Source organism: Lindgomyces ingoldianus, assembly GCF_010093535.1.
Source record: "Lindgomyces ingoldianus strain ATCC 200398 unplaced genomic scaffold BDR25scaffold_49, whole genome shotgun sequence".
NCBI lineage: Eukaryota > Fungi > Ascomycota > Dothideomycetes > Pleosporales > Lindgomycetaceae > Lindgomyces > Lindgomyces ingoldianus.
In genome coordinates, this window is record NW_022985210.1 from 150,862 (window position 1) to 173,188 (window position 22,327).

Sequence of the window (22,327 nt, forward strand, 5' to 3'; positions counted from 1 at the left end):
GTGCCGGATGGCATTCACTAGCCACTCCTATGCCCTGTGACATCACTCGCCGCCACACGATGCCTCGAATACCTTTTGTTTGCATCATTGCATCATTGCATCATTGCATCATTGTAATCATAGAATCCACTAGAATTTAATCCATCACCGAAATGGCACCAAATGACAGCTGGCTCACACGCACCACGAATGCCGCAGCAGCAGGCCTGGGGAACTTCACTGGAGGCATCGTCAATGCAGTTGGCAACGGCGTAGTTGGAGCAGGCAGAGGAGCAGGCTCGAGGTCAGCGGTTCTCTGGCCGTTGGTAGTATTTAACCCGTACTGACAAGAATTCAGCGTTACAAACACCACTCGAGGTTGGGGTGACACCGTCCGTGAATACGGTAACTCCATCAAAGATGTGACAGGAGCCTCTGGCGCTCGTGCTGGCACAAACAAGAATCCTCTCGGGCTTGCGAGCAGCAAGGGAGGCGCGAAAGCGACGATGGCGTCGAGATCGGGAGGGACCCAGAGGAAGGGGACGGCAGGGAATCCACTGGGGTTGTAATGTCCGCGGATGACAGCCACAATTGGCCTTGACTTCGAAGAGACTTTCGTGAGAGAGTGATTGGAGTTAGATTAGGATGAAGCGTCCCTTTCAGATACGCGGGAGGAGGGTTGGGTATCGCACAAGTAGTTATACAAATACAACCGCTATGTTCATGTGTAAGAGGGACCCCCTTGCCAGCCAACACCGTCCATATATGTCTTTGAGTTTCCTAATCGGACAGCGCTCTATATAACTAAGAGGCGGGTCAGAACACCGCCTCGATGCACAATGACGTACAAGAAGAGAATTTAAAGAAAGAAATGCTAGTTATGTAAGTAGTAGAAGCAGAAAAAGCTTATAGGCGTGATAGAATAGAGGATGATGTGATCGAATCTCAAGCGACACTGTACGCATCTAGATCCCCGATCTTCATCTCTGGGAAACCAAGCTCTGCCTTTGCTTGGTCAATCATACCCTCAACGACTTCGGGAGTGTGTTTTCGTTTTAAAATCACGCGAACGAATTCCGACAATAGATTAAGGTTCATGTCGGCGATTTCTGCCTCGCTCAGATAAGAAAACTGCTGTCCCGTCATGTTCGTTCGTTCGAATCGTTTCTGCATGAGCATATGGTAAACGCGGGCCATTTTCTCAACATCTCGCTTGAAGACGCCATTTTGGTGCTGTCTCCGACTCGTCGAGGCGGATCGCCGCGCATCCACCCAGGCAATCTGGTTCTGCAAAATCTGAGCTGACTTGTTCGATGGGAAGAGACCAAACTTCTTTCTGAACACGTGCATGGCGACAAGCGAGCCAGTGAGATCGTTATCATAGCTGAAGCAATGCATTACTAATGTGTTGAGTGCACCTTGGTTTGAAGCAGCCAACCCAATTCGAAACCGTTCGGCGTCGTGTCTGCTACGTACGAGATCCCACCAACAGAGCGTTTCTTTGAGTAGGTCGCGCGAACTTGGAAGGGTGCTATTATGCCGTGTTTCGTGGTCGCCGAGGGCAAGCCGCAAAGTTTTCCACAGGCATCTAAAGGTAGCACCGTCAGGAAAAACTCCAGGGAGTCGTCCTCCAACCGGCGGTTTCAGTACGTCGGCTAATGAACGGTATATGTTCCAGACTTCATTATATTTCCCTTGTCGGCACTGATTCTCTAGCATAATGTTCATGACTGCCGTATTGGGGGCGAGTTTTGAGTCTCTCAACCATCGCGTAAGATAGTCGACGTGTTCCCACTGCGCATGGTTGGCGTGCCATTGCATTAGAAGGGCGAATGTTGTGACGTTGGCTGGGGGGGTTTTCCAATCAAGCTCTGAAGTCGAAGGCCTGTTGTTCAATAAGTGTGTGTGCTTGGAAATGGCGTCAGCGGCCGAAAGAGAATGTGCAGGCTCAGACCACGACCTGTACGCCTCAATCATTCGCCACGCCATATTTTCTGCTTTGAGTTCGTTTGGTTTCTTTTTTGAACGGAACAGGGCCTTTAGAAGAAGGTTGAAGTGGAAGGTTTGCGGATCGTATCCGCGTTTCATCATCATCTCTAAGATCTGTGCTGCGGCCTCGGGTGCCTTGTTGACAGCTGCGGACTTGACCCAATCGCCAAATAAGTGAAATCGGTAAGACGGAGGTAGTATTGTAATGGCCTGGAGGGCGATGCTGGACATTTTCTCGATATCGGTTCCAAGGCGATAGAGAAGGTGCAGTCTCCGGAGAACCTCGTTGATTTCAGTCTGGGAAGAATCGCGAGCGATGAATCCATGTGTGACCATCTCTTTGAAGACCTTTTTAGAGTACGAAAGATGGCGAGCCTCCAGAAATCCCACAAACCAACTATCATAATCCCTAAGAGTGACACGGTCCCCTAGGACGTCTTTCATTCTCGAATACATTTTTTGAGCAATGTCATGGTGCTCTGCTAAATCGGATCGAGTATGAGCCCTGAAGACAGCCATTATAATGGTCGGGTCCCAATCAGGGTAAAGCTCGAAGAGCTCGTCCATGATACCTCGTGCTCTATCCGCATTACCAGCCAGTGCATACATCCTCGCACCAGCTTCAAGGTGCTCCGGTTTGAAGTCGTGCCGCAGCTGGTTATTTGACTGATCGTAGTCGTCCTCCCATTCCTTCAATGCCTTCTCTTCCTCCCCAGTGAGGAACATGCCTTCCAAATATGCGATTCGTTGTTTGACAGTTGTTGGTTTTCCGGTTGCGCGCATGTCTCGATACAGCTCGCAAAGGTGCGGGTCTCGTGAGCGATTTCTCATTGATTTAATCGATTGTGTGGCCCAGAGTATGTCCCAGGCTCGGTTCGGTATATCGAGAGGAAGTTGGGGGTACGTTCTTTTCGCCAAGGAATATGCTCTCCAAACCCGAGAGCGAACATCGTCATTGCATCCTTTAGAGTCCACAAGTAAAAGGCAATAGTTCAGTCGCCTAACCGCATCGGTCCGAGCGAAGTTGCCAGTAATTGTTACATTGTCCTTATTTCGTATTTCCTTTCGGACAGCTCTCCGAATGGCATCCTTTGCTGCATCTCTGCCATCGACCTTCTGTCTCTTTGCGGTTCTCGCAGCACGTAGAGTTCCATGGCTAGACGGATCCCAGGTGTTGAGAAAGCCTGGAATCGTCTTAGGTACGGTCGTTATTGTGCGAATTGGTAGGCTGATTTGAGGATGACAGAGACTCCCTCGTCCCAGACGATGGAGCATATGGATGGACCAGGCAATATAGTTAACTGAGGTACGAGAATTGTAAACTCATCCATTTGTGCCACATCGATCAAGGTTGAGAGTATTGAGAGGGAGGCCAGAGCTGGAAACGATAAAGATTGGTGAGTCATCCGGAGCGCGCAGAAACCATTGATCCGTTTGTCGTACACCACCTTCCTATTGCGTTCGTGAGCGCTTTTCTGATATCGTTCCGTTCTTGGATCCACCATCTGCACGCTTCCGCCGTGTCCGGCATCGTCTAATCTTTTGCGTTTACTAACAGCCCTAGGTAATGTTTGCTAGTAATTCACTCTCCCCACAACCGTAGACGAGAGGGTTTAATCCTCTCCTAGACACTATCCTGACAGGTAACAGATCGATCTCCAGGCGTCCTGAATCGTCTGTTTGAAAATATGTTAAACAACAAGCAACGGCTTTGAAACTTGTTTGCAAAGTAGTCTTAGTACCTCCGCCTGGTGTGATTATCTCAACCCTCCACTTTACGCTCACCCTTCAACGTCTTATCTTGCCGGTCCTAGCTCTAATCGTGCAAGGCAAAGTCTACTTTGCGAACTTTAGCCCAATATTTACTAAGGCGTCGTATGTTTCACAAGGATGATGAGCCATCTCAGCCCACTATTGTCAAGCGGAAAGGCGTACTCCGTCCAGAAACATGGAGAAGGATTCCTATCAGCAGCCACAGTCGTAACGTTTGTCAGCTTTGCATATGGGTCCTTTGTTGGTGACACAGACTTTACATCCCGATGATAGATAAAAGCTAGGATGACTTGGGTAAAATTTCTTGGTTAAGTCCCAGAGTTTCCGAGCAATTTCTAGTAATGGCGTGTTGGGAATCTACTATTTTCCGTATATTTTTTTGGACTTCCTCGCTTCTCCCCTATTGTTACTCATCCCTCCCCCACAATTCCGTTAGGTTTAAAGGCCCATTAAAGGTACATGCGAATGGTATGCACAATGTGAGAATTACGTACAATGGAGCAGTTGACGGGCAGCTTTCAATCCACTATGGCTCATGCAATTTGAAGGCAAAAGAGGAGGCCCATCATTGTCTTGGGGAAACCCACATTGGCGACCACCCGTTGGCGAAGAGGCACGTGAATTGGGACGATCGGCGGCCTACCAAATTCGTATGGTTACCTCTAGTAGACACTCCTGATGCTGGATGTCTGCACGCATTTATTGGAGATGAATTGGTTGGTCGCTCCACACCTGTCACCGTTAGGAAGCCAATGGAACGGCGATCAACGGCGTTCGCAGATATTGCGGATGCCATGGGCCCGTGGTTCGATGGTGTGGCCTATCTTCAAGAAAAAGAGCCGGATCACGTCTTCGTTTCTAGTGCAAAATCGAAGCTTATTGGGATTATAGGGGGCGGAATGTCTGGGTTGATGAGCGCTGTAAGCCAAATCAGATGAGTTTGCATTTAGAGCTAACCTGCCTTTCAGTACTTACTCGATTCGGCTGGAATCCACGATTGGAAGATTTTGGAGGCATCTGGACGCATTGGAGGTCGTGTTCACACCACATACCTGAATGGCTCAAAATCGAGTGATTATCAGTACCAAGAAATGGGTCCAATGCGTTTTCCTGTCAGCATAACCGATCCTGATACGAATGAAACGATCCAGATACTTGATCATCGAATGGTGTTCCAGCTGGCTGATGCCTTGAACAGGATGAACCTACATGATCCGGACTACGCCGTTAACTTCATCCCGTGGATTCAGAGCAGCAAGAACCAACCTGTGTCAACATCAAAGCGACGAGCAGATGGCACTATCCCAGGTGCTGCAGAAGTAGCAGCAAGCCCCAGCCTAAGGGACAATGTCACAGCCACTTATGTTAATGCGACAGCTGTAGAAGAAGCTTCAGCTGCTTTCGAGGAATGGATCGATCTGGACACCAAGAAAATTAAATCTATGGCCTCGAACGTCTTCAAAGCACACAAGGCTGCTGTTGCGGCAGGAAATTTCAACTTCTCAGAGTCCGCGTATCTTCGCTACGTTCTTAATACCGACTTGAACGTTACCGATCTGGTTGACTCTACTTCTGATGTGTACCCGTCGTGGGAGTACGAGACTGTATACTTCTCAGCTACAACATGGAGGACAATTGATCAAGGTCTTACCAGACTTCCTCGGGCCTTTGGTCCTCTAGTACTTAATCGAACGATGTTTCAAACCAAAGTGCAAGAAATGTCTTGGAATACCAGCACCGAAAAGATGACCGTAAAATGGCGACCAGGCAATCCATTTAGCATGGAAACAGCGTCCATGGACTTCGACTACACAATCGTGGCCGTACCCTTCTCCAAAGTCCGACTCTGGAGACTTCCAACCTATACCTCACTCCTCACTCGGGCAATCAACACACTCAACTACGAGCAATCCTGCAAAGTCGCACTCCACTACAAAACCCGATTCTGGGAGCATCTCGACCGCCCAATCCTCGGCGGCTGCGGCAGCACAAACATCCCCGGCATCGGCTCTGTCTGCTTCCCCTCTTACAAAATCAACTTCTCCGGACCCGGGGTGCTCCTTGCATCCTACTCCTCTGGCACTCCAGCCCGCACATTAGGCTCTATGACCGAAACCGAGCACGTCGCACTGGCGCAGCGTGCCATGATAGAGGCCTTCGGTACCGTTGCTAAAGATCAGTTCACAGGCGCGTATGATCGCATCTGCTGGGAGAACAACGAATTCCAGGCTGGGGCGTGGTGTTCGCCTATGCTAGGGCAGCAAGAGCTATATCTTCCAGCCTATTATCACACGGAGAGGCATACCGTGTTTGTGGGAGAGCATACGAGCTTCACACATGCTTGGATTTGGAGTGCGTTAGAGAGCGCGGTCAGGGGAACTTCGCAGTTGTTGTTAGATATGGGGTTGGTGGATGAGGCGAGGGAGATTACGCAAACTTGGATGGCGAGGTGGATTAGCATGTAGATATGAGCGCTGCTACACGGAAGCTTTACTTAGACTACTAGGATATGACTCTTACGGTTTAACCTACGTCGAGCACCTGCCATTATGCCAGGTCTCATGTCCCTGGGCGCCGAATATTGCGCCAGTCGCTCATCTGCAGCTATATTTTCGTCATATCAAATTTCCGAAGGCCTTGCCATGTTCTTGACAACTTTGTAATGGGCATACTACATTCTTCCCGAACTCGACTCTCTAGCTTTCCGATCGTGCAGACCCGATTGCCACGGGAAAACGCCACTTCACAGCCATTACATAGCCGTTGCCAAATATGGCCTTAACGCTTCAACGTATCTCCATAGCTGCCAACAAGTGCAGACTCAACTTGGTTGTAGCATCCTCTCCAAGTGACAATCTCTTCCGGATATCGTGGTTTTCAAGCCTCTGACCCACACAGAGCTCCATGAGGAGATTTCCCTGGGGTAGAAATTGCAGCTTGCCGGACCAGTATTATTGTCGGATTCGCAGCCTATTGGGAAATATCGCCGTATGAAAGGTGCTTTGAACGTAAAGTCGACCCGAGTGCCTCTAGATAAAAGATATCATGCTTCGACATATTTTCTCGCAGCCATGGCGTAAATTAGAATTGTGCAACGGAGGAAGCGATGGCCATTGCGATCCAATATAGTCTACAGGAGCCCACTGACAACCTGCAGTTTGCTGAAAATACCTCATTCAGCGAAGCAACTGCATGAAGGTCAATACCCTGCTGCCTGGTAGACTTGTGTAGATGATAAAGGTCCCCCTTCATCCCAAGCTCCTCAGCAACTGAGGGTACAGTGGTATGCCAGGCCCTTGCATAGATCACCGGAAGATACCTGAGATGGCTGTGCAGAGTTTCCAATGTGCTCCCGACAAAGGTTGGCAGCAACATCCGGGGAACAAACCTGTTGCGAAGCTCATTCACGAAAATATGACCCTGTAGTTTTAGACCAATTTCTAAAAAGTGGAATATCAGGTTAAAATCCACGTTTAATGTACGATTCTCCAGGAACAAGTTCGAAAGGTGGTGCGGCTGACATGGACATTGCCACGACTTAGCGATGGCAGCGAAGAGACGAGTTGCCCTTATAGAGGCTCCTGCCATGATTGCTTCCGCCCTCACAAACTCAGCCGACACTGGTAAGAGAAAATTCAATGCCCCGATATCATCACTATTCTTCAAGGGGACTCTTAGGCGGTCGTTGTAGTTTTGGAAGTCCTTGAACAATCTTTCTCTTTCAGACCTCCGGGTGCGAATTTCGCCCGGTATATTTCGAACTCGATTCGGGAGGGTTTGGGGTTGTCCCACAGACACCCCCCCCCCTCTTTTCCCCCCCTCCCTCAGTTCTGTTTTAATTGAAGCCATGAATTGACATTTAGACAGAGATACTCGCTTTACCCCAAGCTACGCTGGCCTGAACAGATGCTCTGTTGTATGTTAGCTCCTCCTTCAACGTGTTGAAAATCTGCGTTATCTTCTCAATTGCACTGATACTGGAGTTTAAAAAATCGCCCAAACGACTTTCGAGTGCTGGGTATATGTCTTTATCGGACCAGCCCTTACCCCCAGGATCTGCAATAAGGCCATTGACTCTTGCCGTAGCATCAATGATCGGCCGCAAAGGAGGGTGGGGTTTTTGTTTGAATACTAGGCGGCGATGCATAAACCCATTCCCGCAGAGCTTGTAATCTCTTCGAATATGCCTCCAAGCGCCTAGCCCTTCTGACATATGTCGAAAATTTTCGATTCTTACAATTATTAGCAGCGCCACTACGTATACTTCCCTTGTCCGTTTGTTGTAGATCGAGTAGATCTGCATTTTGATCAGTATGTGGATCACCTTCGGTCTGAACATGCCGATAAAATCTCTAATTTCGATAGGTCTTCCTCATTCTTCACCGGTCGCAGATCTCTTACACGCTTGCGGACGACTAATTGCCCTTTCTGTACCCCAGGGGTTAAATCTAACGAGCTCGCTTTCGGCACCTTTGTGACGCCAGCGACATTCATGGATCACATGGCTTCCCATGTGTTAAAGATTATTTTACGAAGCATCCGGGTTACATCGCCAGTTATTAAGGAAAAGGTACCGATTCCTGGTTCTGTAGAGAGAAATCCTTCTAGAAGTCCCCATTTAGTCAATTCCGAATCAACTATGGTCCAAAGAGAACAAATGAGAACGGCTCCAGATCTCGATCTCGCAGCCTTCTCAAGCAATTGTGAGCGTATCTAATCACTACTCCAGGGTGAAGTTTATCCCAATTCCAGGGTCTCAACGTAGGGAACAGTTATTAATGCTGCGTTTACATCCCGCTCTTACCCTGTGGTGTTTCTCCTTCTTCAATCTGGGGTAGAAATCAAAGCGGAGAAACAGCTAAGGAGGTACTGAGTATGGTGTGTGATGAAAAAGATATGACTCTTGCTGCACAGATTCTGGTAAACTGTCGAACTTTGGACCCCGTAGCGCTCAACTTGGCCCTTCTGAAAACATTGCTCACTGGGGCTATGGACATAGCAAGTCTCATGCTTCAGAATGGCACGAGTTCTGCTTTCCAGGGCGCTATGGCTCTTTGGAAGGATATCGAGTCAGGATACGAAAGCCTGGCGGGGCAAATACCCGGAACCCAGTCCAGTTTACTCTATACCCTGAATCAATTTCTGGACGTGGCAATTGACCAAAGCATAATACCTTCAATCGTGGTGCTGCTAATATGACCCACGGCGGGCTCATCGGAGATTTGTCTCTAGTTCTCGCACTTCTCGCATTTGCCGCGCCACTAGAGGGTGTGGATTGGGTGTTGCAGGATTTCTTCGCCTCCAGACATCATGGCAGTAAGATTTGCACTCGCTCGAAATTTGTGAGAATGCTCACAACGTACAGATACCGTCAACGTGGTATAGTAGTGCAAACATGAAGTGGCCCAAGTGCTATAGACAGCGAACAGCTGCGATTGCTCGAGGACGGAAAATTTGGCAAGTACATCAACCGTCGTTGAGTGGGACGCGTCAAGATTTACCTCCCAGCTTCGCCACTCTAGGTTCTAATACTCCAGCGGCAGCACTGAACCCTAGTGCATATTGGTCACTGCAATGGCCCCATCGAAGTTCCACAAAGGAGTATCCACAATCTTGAGATGTCCTAATCTGGATGCTATGACACCATTTAGGAAGGAGGAGCAAATTTCTATCTCAAGTCCTACCCGAAAACGTCCCTACCCGGTGGGCTCGATTGAGCATTATGCTAAATCCGAGATGAGCTCTATGGAAGTCGTATTCATATCTGCACCATGACCAAGAGCTACATGCTCGACAGAGAATGGGTGGGTCCGATGTACGTATCCTCCAACACCCAATAGAAGTGAGTGCTTACGCTTCCACTTTCGTCAAGCCCGCGAAAAACGCCCACCGGAGCGATCTCCTCTTCTAGACAACCTCTCCTTTATGTACCTTCTCAACATTCACCCTCGAACAAGGCTAGCTTTCCAGTCCGCTCAAGATACAAGTATATTGCGCGGCACTGGCTTCATCAACACGAATAGCCTATTCCGCGAAGCGACTTGCTTGACAAAGGCGCTCCTTACCCCAACTCTTGTGCCTGCCAACAACGCCTCACCAAGGGTTCGATCGTGACCGCGCGAATTCGATGGAATCCAGGGAAGGGCAAACCAGTGCTATCCTTATCCTTAGTTCACTCAACGAGATAAGGCATCTCTGGAACCGGGGAAGCTGATCTGATAGAGCCCGGTTTGCCCTTAGTTCAAGAGATTAAAAACGTGGTGGTGTGTAGACGTCCTGCAAATAGAAGATCGCAATCGATGAACACAGAATAGATACATAAGCTTCAATCCAGCATTCTCAGGACTCACGATCTAGAGAGAAGGTATGCAACCCCGGGATCGGTAGCATGTCCGTTGAATTCGACCTTCTTCTTCCATCCACCGTTAGGGTGTTGCCATTTGAAGCTTGGCTAATTGGTGGAGTATTACCCTAGTCGCAACAGTGCCGGCGACGCAAAATGTCCGAAGGCACCCTCTCTCGAAGTTCATCAAAAATTTTCTCAACATTCCTCGACAAATATGGTATTTGTCAAAGCGCCTCGTTTATGTGGATTTCTCGAGATTACTCGATTCATTTAGCCGCCGTCCAGACCGTTCTCATCAAGCACCACCAGCAGTCGATCTCCCGCTAATAATCCTTGATGGAGACCTTGAAGGCTGCACAGACAAGCTTTTCCCCGCAATGCAACAATCTGCCGAACATGCACATCTGGCGTTAGTTCATGTAGAGATTTTCTTCCAGGAACGACTTCATCTTCTAGAAGTCACACCATGACTGCCAGGGTATTGCAAAGCCTCATTGCGAATCTGCCTCACATATGGTGGCACCGAACTAAATTTCAACCTACTGGCCCGCCATCTTCTCGGACGGTCCGGTGACGTGCTGTGGCTGTTGCACTGGCATTTATTGGCCGTGCCACATAGCATCGCAATGAGGCCCGGGTGTGACCATACATTCATTACATTAAACTAAGTCAATATGATTGGCTTGGGTGGGAAGAAACAATTTTCATGGATATATGCGCCTGGGCGAGCACCCCTAAGATCTCGACGTTTCAAGACGGTTAATATCTCCGCAATGCACTCCGTCGACTACTATACGTAAACCAAAGCGTCTCTTACCGTGTTCATTAGCTGGCCATCTCTTATATGCTCAAAATGTCATTTCTTAAAGATCTGGTGGTACCCCGGTTTTCGCCGCATGGCTCTTGCTCCGCACTCACAAAACCTTTCTTCTCTCATTTTCTGGGATACCACACTCCCACCTCGCTCTTTTGATCACTCGCTGGCATAAGAGGGTATCTCGCCAACATGTTGTCATGGCTTCTGTGGGCTTGGTTGTTTGCTAGTACATCCTTCGCGCAAACCACTCTCTTCACTCGGGGGCAAAAATGGCAGATCATCCTTACTGGCACGCCGGATATGTCGAAGAGTCCACTTCCACCCACGGATGCTCCAGTATTTGATGTCGACCTTTTCGACAATGATGCCACCACCATCACAGCTTTGAAAGCTCAAGGGAAGACGGTAATTTGCTATTTCAGCGCCGGCACGGTGGAGGACTGGAGGGACGACGCGAAAGACTTCCCGACAAATGACCAAGGAAAAATACTTCCAGAGTGGCCGAATGAGAAATGGATACGGACGGGTAGCTCCAAAGTTAGAGATGTTATGGCGAGAAGAATCAAGATGGCTTCCGACAAAGGGTGCGATGCTTTGGACCCAGATAATATAGGTATGTTTTTTTTTTCTTTCGAAAGCGGTTCCGATTTGGGCAGCTTCGTTGTCGATGTCAAGTTTCTTAGGAAGCGATAACTGACTGTGTTTATAGATGGCTACGTAAGATCCCTATTTTACCTGAGAAGTTTGCGGTTTGAAAGCACTGCTGTGTCTCAATTCGATGAGTCGCACACTTCATGTAGTGCTAACGCAAATATGCTGGATGTGCTGACGGCTCTTAGCAAAACGATAACGGCTTAAACCTCCAGAAAGCCGACGCCATCAGCTTCATGCAATTCCTGCAAAAGAACGCTTCGTACTATAACATGAATATTGGCCTCAAAAATAGCCTTGATATTCTTTCGACTGTGGCTCCGATCATAGATTTCGCGGTGAACGAGGAGTGTGCAGCTAGGGCAGAATGCTCTGCCTACAACGAGTTTCTCAATTCGAACAAACCTGTGTTCCATATCGAATATCCCCCTAAAATGAACCCTGTCTCAGACAATGACAAGCGGACTGCCTGCACCTCAGCTGGAACCACGGGTATGAGTACTGTTATGAAGAATAAGTCCTTGGATGGATTGACACTTTACTGCGATGGTAGCCAGGCGGACACCCCCACAAAGGGCGGAACCCGACCTCCGAAGAGTACATCAAGGCCTGTATCTGGCCCAACTACAAACCGTCGGTCCTCAACTTCTTCAACCCGTCGCACAAGCTCATCGCCTACAACAGTGCCATCCTCGACTTTAGTAACCACTCCATCTTCAACACCAGAACCACCTACCACGAAATCAAAACCTCCAAGTTCGACCAAGACGTCCACTCAGAGGCCACCAACAACCACACCAGCGAATCCGGGCGGTGGTGGCTGCCAGCAAAAGCACTGGGATCAGTGCGGTGGACAGGACTGGAAGGGTTGTACGGTTTGCGCAGTACGTATCCTCTCATTTAGCCCCTCCCGTTGCTACCTTTCTGCTCCCGGCCAAACCTCGCTAATCGGGGTTTCCCAATCTAGTCGCCGTACCAGTGCAAGGGGGTATCGCCGCCGTACTATTACCAGTGTCTATAAAAGTTGGCCTAATTTAGGGCAGTTCTGGATTCTTTGTGTAATGTATCTTCAATATACCCGGTGCATAGACGATAACGTCAAGGGCTTTTTCCCACTGAGGCTGCGCTGCTTTGTTTCGGCCCGAGAGTGCATTTGCTGCATAAGTGTGTGGCTCGTAGGGATCCTCGGGGTCGGAGTTGCGACCCTGGCTTGTGACGCGCGTAACCAATTTCGGAAGTCTGAATCTGGAACGTGGCGAGAGGAGCTGACTGAAGTCCGAGAAGTGAATATGAGAGGTTGTTGGTTACACGACTACGAGTGTGTATGTGTTCCTAAGCTTTCATGAAGTTGTGAGCTTACTTCTTGGGCTGCATGCGAAGGGTTAGAACACTCCCTTCACGATTGTGAATCTACTCGAAGCTCGTTTGCGCTCGCCTCGCATAAGACTTAGATATAAATCGAGTCGAAATTAGGGACCAGAAAACTAGGGACCAGAATAGCAGGCGGTAACTTGAGTCGCATCCCACCAGGGTGCTCATGGTTCATGTTGGCATTCCAGAAATACAACGAGGCGCACAACAGGATAAGACAACCTCGAGCGAAGATTGATTGAATTATGGAATTACCTAGGAACACAATTGATGGCCCTGTTCAAAGAAGCTAGTCAGACTGATGGAGAGTAAGAGATAAATCCCTCTCAGTCGAGTCGTTATTAGTTATATTGCACAGAACTTCTACCATCCTTTGGTTCAACTACAACCTCCCCTTCAGAACCGGTTTTTATTAACGCAATACCACCACAACCTCATGGTACTGCCACATATTCTTTTAAAACAAATTTCATTCTAACTCATCTCACCTACTAATAATCTCAAAGAGAATTACTTGTGAGCGACTCTACTTCCAACTGGCCTTAGTTTCTCTCGAAATTACCCGATCAATGCCTTCTTTACAATACTTCGTTTATTGGACTCCGGTCTCGCATTCCTGCTTGGGGGCGTCGAAACAGGAGACTTACCGACATCTTTCTAGGATCGAACACCTCATCCACTAGGAGGAGGTTATGTTAGGTTGAAATAAGCTGAGACTATTCATGTTGCTCCATGCGCTACCAAGGACTCCGAAGGGAAGAAGAATGCCGGAAAGTGCTCTAGATTTTGTGGCACCTGCTGACAAATAGTCGACCACAATCCCGCTGACAAGGGTTCTCGAGCAGGCAAAGACCTGCAACATCTGCTGTACTCCTTTCGGAGGAAAGAAAGATGGAATAAGTCCCATTGTCTGTGAAGGCATCATGATAGGCAAGAAAGCCAAAGGCGGACAATATACGAGTCCGTAAAGTAAGCTCTATCAACGCACATATAAATTTATTCCGAGAGCATAATCAAGTTGCGAAGATTAAACCATGTGGGGACTATTTAGAGAAGACACGTATGTCGGGACCTATGCTAGAGATACTGCCGTCCACGACCGGCTGGAGGCACTACGAGAGGGGCGAGAATAACATTATCGATCAGTCAAATAGAGTCGAGCCTAGAATACAAGGAGAAAACTCCTGAGGGCCTAATTAGAGCCGAATTTCGTCAGATAAGGAATGATCCATCCCATTTCATCAGATCAGGAGTAGATGTGGGCGAAATTGGGTTCGCAGAGAGCTTGCACGAGAGATGGTCTGAAAATCAGATATACCAAAATGTATTTTAGAAGGAAAAAACCATGGAAGCTTCATTCTTCGGGTTTGGGTGGTTACCTATGAAATTGCTTTGGTAAGATTTCAGATCCCACCGGTGCTTAAATACTGTAGGTAGGGAAGTCATCACGTGTCTAGCTTGGCGGCTAGGCGTCCAGTCAAATTACTCCTTCTTCACCTCAATCACACTTCTCATACACATTTCTCATAGCTTGACACACATCATGCCATCGTTCGTTGAGGTTCTCCCCACTGAAATCTTTCTGCAAATCCTAAATTTCCTTCGTCATCATGATCTTAGCCAGCTAATGCGCGTGTCACGACGATATGCGGGGATCATCGAACCAATCCTTTGGAAAAAGATCGAGCTTCATTTCCCAGAATTTCACGAAAGATACGCACAGAAAGAATTTAAGGAGGAGGAGGGCGCATTGCAGAGGCCATATCACCTCCTACCACCAGGGCCACCCACTCGCAAAACCTACACATATTGGGAACGCGTGGCCGAGCAGTATGGAGGGAAGAGCGCTGCATTCTTTGATATCTTTCAAAGTTTCTCAATGAAGGATAAGAATAGAGCGGCTTATTTAGCGGGATTGGTTCGCTGGCTTTGTGTAGACGTCAACTCTCACTTGTATGCGCCTGACATTGTCTATGAATGGGACAATAAAAGAGATCTTTGGAACGCACTGGCCCTGTTCAAGAATGTGGAGTATCTGGAAGTATCTGCATTCTGGCAGTCTCCTAGTTGGACCACGACGATCCGTTTTGAGCGTCCAGCACATGAGATGGCTAAGCTGCGTACGCTAAAGCTCAGAGGATTCGTTCCGCGAGAATTCGTACACTATATGTGTGAGAATGCGTCAAGTATTACAAGCCTCCAACTCGCCTTGCTTGACGAACCAATTGGAGACATCTCGGCCAATGGAAGAAGCAGCTTGCTCCTAGAACGTGCCACCAACGACTACGAATGCGATGTTGAACATCAGGCGATGGAATTTAGTGAACGGTTCTCGCCAGAAGACAGAGAGGCTGATCAGCCTTTGGAGGACACTCCTAGTCTGGAAGAAGAACCCCCTCTCGAAATTGGATATGTCTGGCCACGCCCTTTTCCATGCCTAACGCCTTCTATGATGTCCCAGTTTACATCCCTCACTCAGCTTTACCTCTGCAAACCATCCGATGTTGAGGACGAGAGCGACAGATTCGACAAAGTCCTTTCTCCTAAGGCGGAGAGGCAGTTATTCAACGAATGGATCGGCCTTCTCCGTGCATGTCGGAACACCTTAGTCCATCTCATTCTAGACCAGCGACTAGTAGCCGACGAGACAGCACCTGACGGTACCAACAATGATGAATACATGACCCAGTACTCTCACGACTTGGGCTACGACCGCTTTGTAGAATTAATCCTTCCGATACTCTTAGAAGACGAGCCATGGCCTGCCCTTCGAACGATTCATTTGTTTGGCTTTGAAGATCCGTATAGGAGTCCTTGGGCACACCCCGATGCTAACCTGGAAAAGCAACTCACTAAGAGGCTTCCAGAAGTTCAAGTAGTATGTGGTCTTGGTAAAAGGATTATTTCCACGTGCGAATCCGATGGAAATATAAATAATGGCCCCGATGTGCTCTATGGAGATACTCTCTCGGATGAAGAGGACGAATAAGTCGTAAGAAATGGTAATGCGCACATGCAAAAGCACGACACTATCAAATATGAACACATTATGACTAGTCTGCTGGAGTATAGAGATATGAGGCTGCTGGAAACCTCATGCTACGATCGCCGATTAGGTTGGATTCTAGGGTTCAAAAGGAAGAGGTTAGCGTAGTATCCAGCTAGGGTGGCACACAATTTTTGTTCTCCCAATTCCTCTTACGCGTCCTTTGGACTTGAACCGATAATTACGATATGTTTAGTCCGTTTCCCGACTATAGGGTACGTTGATAGAATCTTTGTCTTTAATATTCTACTTCACATACCTTAGGATGCTTGCGGAGTAAGAAGCTAAAAACGAAGGGATACGAGGTATGGCAATAAGTGGGAAAGTGTCGGTACATCTCTCCATACGCCAAAGCATGTTACACTAGTTCCGATGTTCCAGGGGTCGCCAGTGCAGCCTTTCGATAGACCAAGTGGTCCATATTGAACTCGATATAAAAGGTACGCTCCCTAGCCTTCCTCTGTGAGCTATCCAACTAACATTTCTTATCTACAAATTCTCTTCTCTGCTTCCACAGCTCCTGGGTCTGCAATTCATTTCACATGTCTTGGCTCCACGTCGGCCTGAAACCGTTCATACTCGGTGATACTACTCCTTCGGTCTCTCTTCCGCAATGAAATTGGAGCACCGAGGGTGATCTTAATACCCATTGCTGCTGAACTATGTCGCTCATCTCGAGATCGTGTCTTGACAAGGAAATGTGGTACTGAGAACCCATTTTTCGAATCATTTCTGGACCGGCGAATAAACGTACCGGGATAAATTCTCACCGAAGCAGCCCCTATGAAATCCCCATCGATCATCCCTTTATAAGAAAAAGTGGCAATGGATAATGCACGTTCGAGATCGGAGACCCTAGTATGAGAAACTCCTACGTGGTTTACCAGCTCCATCAGCAAGAACACAGGAGGAAGTAAGAACTGGGATCGGCTTTATATCGTTCCAGAGATTGCAGAAATCCTATTCACAAGTCAGGCTACCAGGTAACCCCATTTAATCTAACGCTATGTTGGGGATGGTGACGGTGATTGTAATGGTCGTAATTTTTTTTTTCTAGCCTGCTTTCAAGTCCGTATTGCACATGTAGTACACAGTAGGAGATATTGAATCGCCTCGAACAAGACGAACTGTATACTCTCTTATACTCTTTGGGAGAAATATTTCACCACTTGTAGAGATGAAGCAAGAGTAAGGGAGGGACTGAGGCTTCATTTACCGCCAGAAAATCCCACCTCATCACTTGTTACCCGGTAACGACGTAAGTTAGACTTTGTTAGGCTCCCTACCTAGTTCAGGTTACCAAGTAGTTATCTCGTCAAGCCATGGTTATCGCGGGCAAATTAAACATCTTCAAGGTACACAAGCAACTACACATCTGGACTCCATGACTTCATTTTCTACGGACCCATAGATAGACTCGTAGGCCGACAGACCGACATACCCGTTCATCTAGGGCCCTCTTCAGAAATGCTATCAGCCGTCAGCCGTCAGCCATCAACCATCAACGTAGACACTCAAACTCAAACTCACACTCGCAGCCGCACGAAAGCGAAGTTGAAAATGCAATCATGCTACCCGACTCGAGATAGGCTCGAGTAAGCCCACTGACATTGAGAAGCTCGAAATAGAAGAAAGGAATAAGACCCAGCGCAATCCCACCTTCCGTCTAACGCAAGTGAAGAAAAGAAAAGAACTGAGACGCAAAGAAAATGCAGTAATGGGTGCATACAAACTCCTGTCAGGAGCATGCACAGTGTGTGGTGGGAGCTGCAGCAGGTTATGGTCTGCCTGACTTCCTTCCCTCCACATTCATGCAAAGTCGGAGCCAAAGCCAACCGAAGCCAGCCAAACCGTGACACTGTGAATCTCGCTCGATCTATCATTGCCTCGACATGTCCACCCCATCCGACCGTCATGCAGGTCATCCATGTATTCCATTTTCCTCCGCTTCATTCATAGCTCATCCAACCATACCCTCATTACACCCATTCCACGCTTATTGCGAAGCACACTGTACCCTCTCCGCTCCAGGATGCATATCATCATCATCATCCTCCATGCCCGCCATTCCCCTCGCCCTCGCCTGCTCTCTCGCTGGATCCACATTATCGAGCGTAAAGTCCTCGGTCATCGCATCAGACGGCGGAAGGGAAGCCGGGACCTGCCGTCCAGGGAGAACGCTCTCAAGAGCGCGGATCTGTTCGGGAGTCATGGGGCCGCCGTCCGGGCCGCTGAGACTATCTGGAAACTTGACGTCGAATTGGATGTAGAGGTTACCGAAATCGTGGTGGCGGTAGGAGGGCATACCTTGCTCGCGGATGACTTTGACTTCGCCTGAACATTGTTAGCTTGGAGTCGGGCTGTGTGAGAGGAAGGCGTTCTTACCTGGGCTGATGCATTCGCCAGGAATGACAGCGACGGTCAGCCACCGCTCGTCAAGGTGCTCGATGTGAATCTGGCCACCGGCAAGGGCGGTTAGGAGGTCGATTTCGGCGTGGTAGAAGAGATCGTCGTCCTTCCGCTGGAATCGAGGATGGGGCTTCTGCTCGATTTCAAAGATAACGTCACCGGGCTCAACGCCTGGTAGCTGGTCTCCCTCACCTCGGAACTCGATCTTGTGGCCACTCTTGACACCGCGGTCGACGTGGACGTGCAAGACTTTACGCTCGATGATGGTCTTCTTGCCGTTGCACTGCTTGCACCTGTCGCGGTCGCGGATGATCTCTCCCTCACCCTGGCAGTCGGGGCAAACCGTCTGGAAACGCTGGATCATAGGACCCATCTGGCGCATCATGTGCTTCATGCCGCGGCCATCGCAGCCAGCACATTTCTTGACAGCGCCTTCCTTGCCGCCACGGCCATCGCACTTGGGGCAAATGACAGACTTCTGGAGAGCCAGTTTTGAGACCTTGCCCTTGTAGATATCCTCGAGCGACACCTTGTGAACGTGGGAGATTGTCCGGGCCTTCTTTGGTCCCGTATCCCTCATGCCGCCGCCGAACATGCCGCCAAACGGGCCTCCGCCGCCGCCGAAGAACTGTGCGAACAGATCCTCAGCGGCCATACCACCGCCGCCCATTCCTCCTTGCTCTAGCCCTTCTTCGCCATACTGGTCGTAGATCTGGCGCTTCTGAGCATCTGAGAGGACTTCGTAGGCGTGTGAGAGGTCTTTAAACTTTTCTGCTGCGTCGGGGTTGTGTGCGTTCTTGTCTGCAAGGCGTTAGATGGAATTCTGCCAGCACGGGGAATTGTTGTACCTACCTGGATGGTGTTTCAGGGCGCCCTTTTTGTACGCAGATTTGAGCTGTGCCTCAGAGCAGTCTGTAGGCACCTAACCTAATTAGCAAAGATATGGTGAAAGAAGGGACGGATATTTACATACACCCAAGATGTCGTAAAATTTGGTGTCTTTTACCATCTTCGCAACGGGGAGACGATTGTCGGGTGTTGGAGGGGTCGGTGGGGCGGGAGCAGGAAATGTTGGGGACTAGAGCTTTTTATTTTTTATTTTTTTTTCGCAGAAGGCGCGGTTGGGTGGGATTCAGTGTTTCTTATATACGTCAACAAGAGGCGTTCAGTGGACAGCCCGGCTGGGAAGGGCTTGCGCAGCGCAGAGGGTGATTGTAGCCGGAGGAGGCTGACGGGATTCTGGCCTACCGAAGCTCGCGGGTCGACAGTGACCGTTGCAGGGACGTGGAATGTAGTCGCAGAAGGCAGGTCGCAAGACGTCGAATTTGGGCGCTCGACTTGGGATTCTTGGTGGTGGACGACGAGGTCGAGTGCGAGAAAGATTTGGGGTTTAAGAAGCGTTACCGGGATATTGCCAAATCGACTGCGGCCGAGCGAAAGTTCGGTCGGATTCTACGCCTTTCCACGGGCAGCTGCAGCCTTGCGCTTGCGGAGAACCAGCAGCGAAACCTCTGCGCAAACAGCAGATGCGGTGAGCAGCACACGACAAAACAGCAGACAAGCTGCAGGATTTGAAAATTCAGAGGGCAAGCGTCCGGGGAATAGAAAGGTCCTTCGTGGTGTGCATGTCCTGGAAAGCCATGGAACCACGCTAGGACTGCTGCACGCCTCCGTCAATCACGGCCTGCATACGGATCGGTGCAAAGCCCTGTCGGCCTTGACGCGATTGGCGAGCGCAGTGAATGAATCTTCGGATCCCACCCAACCCATCTAGGGAATCGATTCTTATACTCAAAATACACTTGCTCCATCGTATTTCATGGAGTCGGACGCCGGCTTCAGGGCCGCGCTGGCAGAAGCCCAGAAAGGTAGCGATGAGGGCGGCGTCCCCATCGGTGCTGCCTTGGTCTCAGCGGATGGGAAGGTGCTGGGGCAAGGCCACAACATGCGCATCCAGAAGAGCAGTGCCACACTTCATGTAAGTCACCAAGAGTAATCAAACAGCGCCTTTGCCGTCCTCCAGGCCCTTCGCCGCCTTCCAGCCCCTTCTGTGCTACCATCCTAACCCCCTGCAAGGCCGAAATAAGTGCGATCGAGAATGCTGGTCGCTTGCCGGCTGCGGCATATAAGGGTGCCACCATGTACACCACTCTCTCGCCTTGTGATATGTGCACGGGCGCATGCATTATGTATGGCGTGAAGCGTGTTGTCATTGGTATGAAGAGTAGTAAACGTATAGCGTTGTTGCAGCAGGCTGATATTTCGAAGGCGAGAACCGTACGTTTGTTGGTGGTGAGGACTATCTGAAGCAGCGAGGCATTGAGGTAGTCGTGCTACAGAACGAGAAGTGCCACGAGCTGATGAAGAAGTTCATAAAAGAAAAGCCCGGAGACTGGTTCGTAGCTGGATGTTGTCTGGTTGGATCTCAGCTGACGTGCAGCAGGAATGAAGACATTGGTGAAGATGGGGAATGAATAGTGCTTCCTCCATTGAGGTTGGTATGCTTGGTTTTCTATTGCTACAAGGCAGTTCACGTAGAGGTGTATCTATGTATTTCCTCAAAGAAGAATTTTAGATCATCAGGCTTCACTAAGGGAGTTATACCTGGAAGAGGTCAGTCAACTGGCGGGGTGGGGCAATATCTCTACATACCATGACCGAGATTGGCTATCCACCCCTGCTTTCCTCCGCCGAAGCCCTCCACCATCTCCTTAACCACTGCCGTGATGGCTTCTCTTCCGCCGTAGAGCACGCCGGGATCCGCATTCCCTTGAACCACTTTTCCTTTGGTGCGTGCAAGCTTGTATGCCTCTGCTGGGACGTGAAGCCAGTCAAGGCCAATTACATCGTAATTCGTCGCACACAAATCTTCAAGTGCATACCAAGCTCCTTTCGCGAAGACGGTCATGGGTACGCTTTCCAGGCCCAGTTCCCGAAGCCTACCGGGTAAGTGATCAGCGATGTACTCGAGATATGGAAGCGCTATAACTTTGAACGACGATGGCGAAAGCTCTCCAGCCCAGGAGTCAAACACTTGGATCATCTAGAAGGGTTAACGGTTGGTAGGCCACTGGACAAGTGACTCTTGCCTGTGCGCCGGCTTGAACCTGCAGCGCGAGGTACTCTACACAGATCTCTGCGATCTTCTGAAGCAGAGCCTTGCTTGCCTCTGGGTACTTGAAAACCCACGTCTTTGCTTGAATGAACATTTTGCTTCCGCCTCCTTCCACCATGTAGCTCAATAACGTCCAAGGTGCGCCGCAGAATCCTATCAAGGGAACCCTCCCTTGCAGTTTCCGCCGTGTGAGTGCGATGGCCTTATACACATAGTCCAACGACTCCTGAACGTCAACATTCCGCTGCATGATTTCTTTGTATTGATTGTCGTCCGGTGACTGCAAGGGCTCCGGAAAGTGCGGGCCCTTTTTGTCAACCATGACAACCTTCATCCCCATTGCTTGTGGTATGACCAAGATGTCGGAGAAAATTATGGCTGCATCAATGAGCCCCGCGAACCGTTCAATAGGTTGCAGGGTGAGGGTTGAAGCAATCTCGGGCGACCGGCAGCATTCGAAGAAGTCATGATTTCCTTTGGCTTCGTGGTACTCGGGGAGGTATCTACCAGCTAGTGACCTCTTAGCCGTTAATTCTTTGTTTGAAAAAGGCATCTTCACTCACCTTGTCGCATCACCCACATTGGCGGACGCTCGACCTTCTCTCCTGCGCAATTGGTCAGTTTGTGAAGGCAAGATACAGACCGAAAGAGGCAATTTACCTCTTGCAGTCCGGAGAATCAAGTCATTCTTCATCGGCTCGAACTGTTGAGCCATGATTGTTGCGCAGAAATAAAATCTTGGGCGAGACAGGTTTCTTTCTGAGCTGCGGAACAGTACCCCACCACCACGGGTCTCCGCGCCACGGCTAACCGTATCTGGATAGCTACCCG

At 49.3% G+C, this 22,327-nt stretch overlaps 11 protein-coding genes across 11 annotated transcripts; 6 read left to right on the forward strand and 5 right to left on the reverse strand.

Annotated features, from left to right (window-relative positions):
• Window positions 1-76: 76 nt before the first annotated feature.
• Window positions 77-660, forward strand: BDR25DRAFT_346881 (uncharacterized protein). Its single transcript, XM_033694198.1, has 2 exons — window positions 77-283; window positions 338-660. Exons 1-2 carry the CDS (start codon window positions 153-155, stop codon window positions 546-548), a joined length of 342 nt encoding a protein of 113 aa, XP_033540908.1. The 5' UTR covers window positions 77-152; the 3' UTR covers window positions 549-660.
• Window positions 551-3,305, reverse strand: BDR25DRAFT_307385 (uncharacterized protein). The gene has a single exon (XM_033690830.1). It carries the CDS (start codon window positions 3,241-3,243, stop codon window positions 925-927), a length of 2,319 nt encoding a protein of 772 aa, XP_033540909.1. The 5' UTR covers window positions 3,244-3,305; the 3' UTR covers window positions 551-924.
• Window positions 3,306-4,058: 753 nt separating this feature from the next.
• BDR25DRAFT_337590 (uncharacterized protein) lies at window positions 4,059-6,444 on the forward strand. The gene is made up of 2 exons (XM_033693203.1): window positions 4,059-4,661; window positions 4,710-6,444. Exons 1-2 carry the CDS (start codon window positions 4,083-4,085, stop codon window positions 6,204-6,206), a joined length of 2,076 nt encoding a protein of 691 aa, XP_033540910.1. The 5' UTR covers window positions 4,059-4,082; the 3' UTR covers window positions 6,207-6,444.
• Window positions 6,445-7,188: 744 nt separating this feature from the next.
• BDR25DRAFT_191156 (uncharacterized protein) lies at window positions 7,189-7,987 on the reverse strand (the record flags this gene model as incomplete). Its single annotated transcript, XM_033684283.1, has 2 exons — window positions 7,189-7,560; window positions 7,607-7,987. Coding segments are annotated over 2 exons (753 nt in total), but the record flags the coding sequence as incomplete, so codon positions are not given.
• Window positions 7,988-11,086: 3,099 nt separating this feature from the next.
• BDR25DRAFT_381691 (uncharacterized protein) lies at window positions 11,087-12,675 on the forward strand. Its single transcript, XM_033697727.1, has 5 exons — window positions 11,087-11,517; window positions 11,614-11,621; window positions 11,744-12,188; window positions 12,258-12,439; window positions 12,523-12,675. Exons 1-5 carry the CDS (start codon window positions 11,094-11,096, stop codon window positions 12,574-12,576), a joined length of 1,113 nt encoding a protein of 370 aa, XP_033540912.1. The 5' UTR covers window positions 11,087-11,093; the 3' UTR covers window positions 12,577-12,675.
• A 1,794-nt stretch (window positions 12,676-14,469) lies between these two features.
• BDR25DRAFT_381702 (uncharacterized protein) lies at window positions 14,470-16,097 on the forward strand (the record flags this gene model as incomplete). Its single annotated transcript, XM_033697728.1, has 1 exon — window positions 14,470-16,097. The coding sequence occupies one exon, from the start codon at window positions 14,470-14,472 to the stop codon at window positions 15,913-15,915; it is 1,446 nt and encodes a 481-aa protein (XP_033540913.1). The 3' UTR covers window positions 15,916-16,097.
• A 27-nt stretch (window positions 16,098-16,124) lies between these two features.
• BDR25DRAFT_361999 (uncharacterized protein) lies at window positions 16,125-16,965 on the reverse strand (the record flags this gene model as incomplete). The annotated part of the gene is made up of 6 exons (XM_033696523.1): window positions 16,125-16,180; window positions 16,265-16,421; window positions 16,466-16,498; window positions 16,530-16,753; window positions 16,811-16,902; window positions 16,961-16,965. 6 exons carry the CDS (start codon window positions 16,963-16,965, stop codon window positions 16,125-16,127), a joined length of 567 nt encoding a protein of 188 aa, XP_033540914.1.
• A 22-nt stretch (window positions 16,966-16,987) lies between these two features.
• On the forward strand, window positions 16,988-17,931 carry BDR25DRAFT_362000 (uncharacterized protein; the record flags this gene model as incomplete). Its single annotated transcript, XM_033696524.1, has 8 exons — window positions 16,988-17,011; window positions 17,060-17,160; window positions 17,195-17,230; window positions 17,268-17,297; window positions 17,337-17,451; window positions 17,483-17,525; window positions 17,562-17,725; window positions 17,749-17,931. The coding sequence occupies 8 exons, from the start codon at window positions 16,988-16,990 to the stop codon at window positions 17,929-17,931; spliced, it is 696 nt and encodes a 231-aa protein (XP_033540915.1).
• A 37-nt stretch (window positions 17,932-17,968) lies between these two features.
• BDR25DRAFT_329363 (uncharacterized protein) lies at window positions 17,969-19,390 on the reverse strand (the record flags this gene model as incomplete). Its single annotated transcript, XM_033692447.1, has 4 exons — window positions 17,969-18,306; window positions 18,358-19,182; window positions 19,234-19,303; window positions 19,355-19,390. 4 exons carry the CDS (start codon window positions 19,388-19,390, stop codon window positions 17,969-17,971), a joined length of 1,269 nt encoding a protein of 422 aa, XP_033540916.1.
• A 765-nt stretch (window positions 19,391-20,155) lies between these two features.
• Window positions 20,156-20,947, forward strand: BDR25DRAFT_307388 (putative cytosine deaminase). Its single transcript, XM_033690831.1, has 4 exons — window positions 20,156-20,359; window positions 20,458-20,596; window positions 20,650-20,776; window positions 20,825-20,947. Exons 1-4 carry the CDS (start codon window positions 20,201-20,203, stop codon window positions 20,853-20,855), a joined length of 456 nt encoding a protein of 151 aa, XP_033540917.1. The 5' UTR covers window positions 20,156-20,200; the 3' UTR covers window positions 20,856-20,947.
• On the reverse strand, window positions 20,824-22,232 carry BDR25DRAFT_346886 (uroporphyrinogen decarboxylase). Its single transcript, XM_033694199.1, has 5 exons — window positions 22,157-22,232; window positions 22,060-22,101; window positions 21,471-22,006; window positions 21,034-21,424; window positions 20,824-20,985 (listed from the first exon to the last, which is right to left on the reverse strand). The coding sequence occupies exons 1-5, from the start codon at window positions 22,209-22,211 to the stop codon at window positions 20,912-20,914; spliced, it is 1,098 nt and encodes a 365-aa protein (XP_033540918.1). The 5' UTR covers window positions 22,212-22,232; the 3' UTR covers window positions 20,824-20,911.
• Between the last annotated feature and the right edge of the window lie 95 nt (window positions 22,233-22,327).

Excerpts from the sequence above, each read along its gene's own strand:
- BDR25DRAFT_337590 (XM_033693203.1), top strand. The coding sequence starts at position 4,083 with ATGGCGTGTTGGGAATCTACTATTTTCCGTATATTTTTTTGGACTTCC. Across the intron at positions 4,662-4,709 it reads TGTCTGGGTTGATGAGCGCT|TACTTACTCGATTCGGCTGG; the intron begins GTAAGCCAAATC and ends CCTGCCTTTCAG.
- BDR25DRAFT_307388 (XM_033690831.1), top strand. The coding sequence starts at position 20,201 with ATGGAGTCGGACGCCGGCTTCAGGGCCGCGCTGGCAGAAGCCCAGAAA. Across the intron at positions 20,360-20,457 it reads AGAGCAGTGCCACACTTCAT|GCCGAAATAAGTGCGATCGA; the intron begins GTAAGTCACCAA and ends ACCCCCTGCAAG. Across the intron at positions 20,777-20,824 it reads AAAGAAAAGCCCGGAGACTG|GAATGAAGACATTGGTGAAG; the intron begins GTTCGTAGCTGG and ends GACGTGCAGCAG.
- BDR25DRAFT_381691 (XM_033697727.1), top strand. The coding sequence starts at position 11,094 with ATGTTGTCATGGCTTCTGTGGGCTTGGTTGTTTGCTAGTACATCCTTC. Across the intron at positions 12,189-12,257 it reads ATCTGGCCCAACTACAAACC|TAACCACTCCATCTTCAACA; the intron begins GTCGGTCCTCAA and ends CCTCGACTTTAG. Across the intron at positions 12,440-12,522 it reads AGGGTTGTACGGTTTGCGCA|TCGCCGTACCAGTGCAAGGG; the intron begins GTACGTATCCTC and ends TTCCCAATCTAG.
- BDR25DRAFT_346886 (XM_033694199.1), bottom strand. The coding sequence starts at position 22,211 with ATGGCTCAACAGTTCGAGCCGATGAAGAATGACTTGATTCTCCGGACT. Across the intron at positions 21,425-21,470 it reads AGGTTCAAGCCGGCGCACAG|ATGATCCAAGTGTTTGACTC; the intron begins GCAAGAGTCACT and ends TAACCCTTCTAG. Across the intron at positions 20,986-21,033 it reads GATAGCCAATCTCGGTCATG|GTATAACTCCCTTAGTGAAG; the intron begins GTATGTAGAGAT and ends GACCTCTTCCAG.
- BDR25DRAFT_346881 (XM_033694198.1), top strand. The coding sequence starts at position 153 with ATGGCACCAAATGACAGCTGGCTCACACGCACCACGAATGCCGCAGCA. Across the intron at positions 284-337 it reads GGCAGAGGAGCAGGCTCGAG|CGTTACAAACACCACTCGAG; the intron begins GTCAGCGGTTCT and ends ACAAGAATTCAG.
- BDR25DRAFT_307385 (XM_033690830.1), bottom strand. The coding sequence starts at position 3,243 with ATGCTCCATCGTCTGGGACGAGGGAGTCTCTGTCATCCTCAAATCAGC.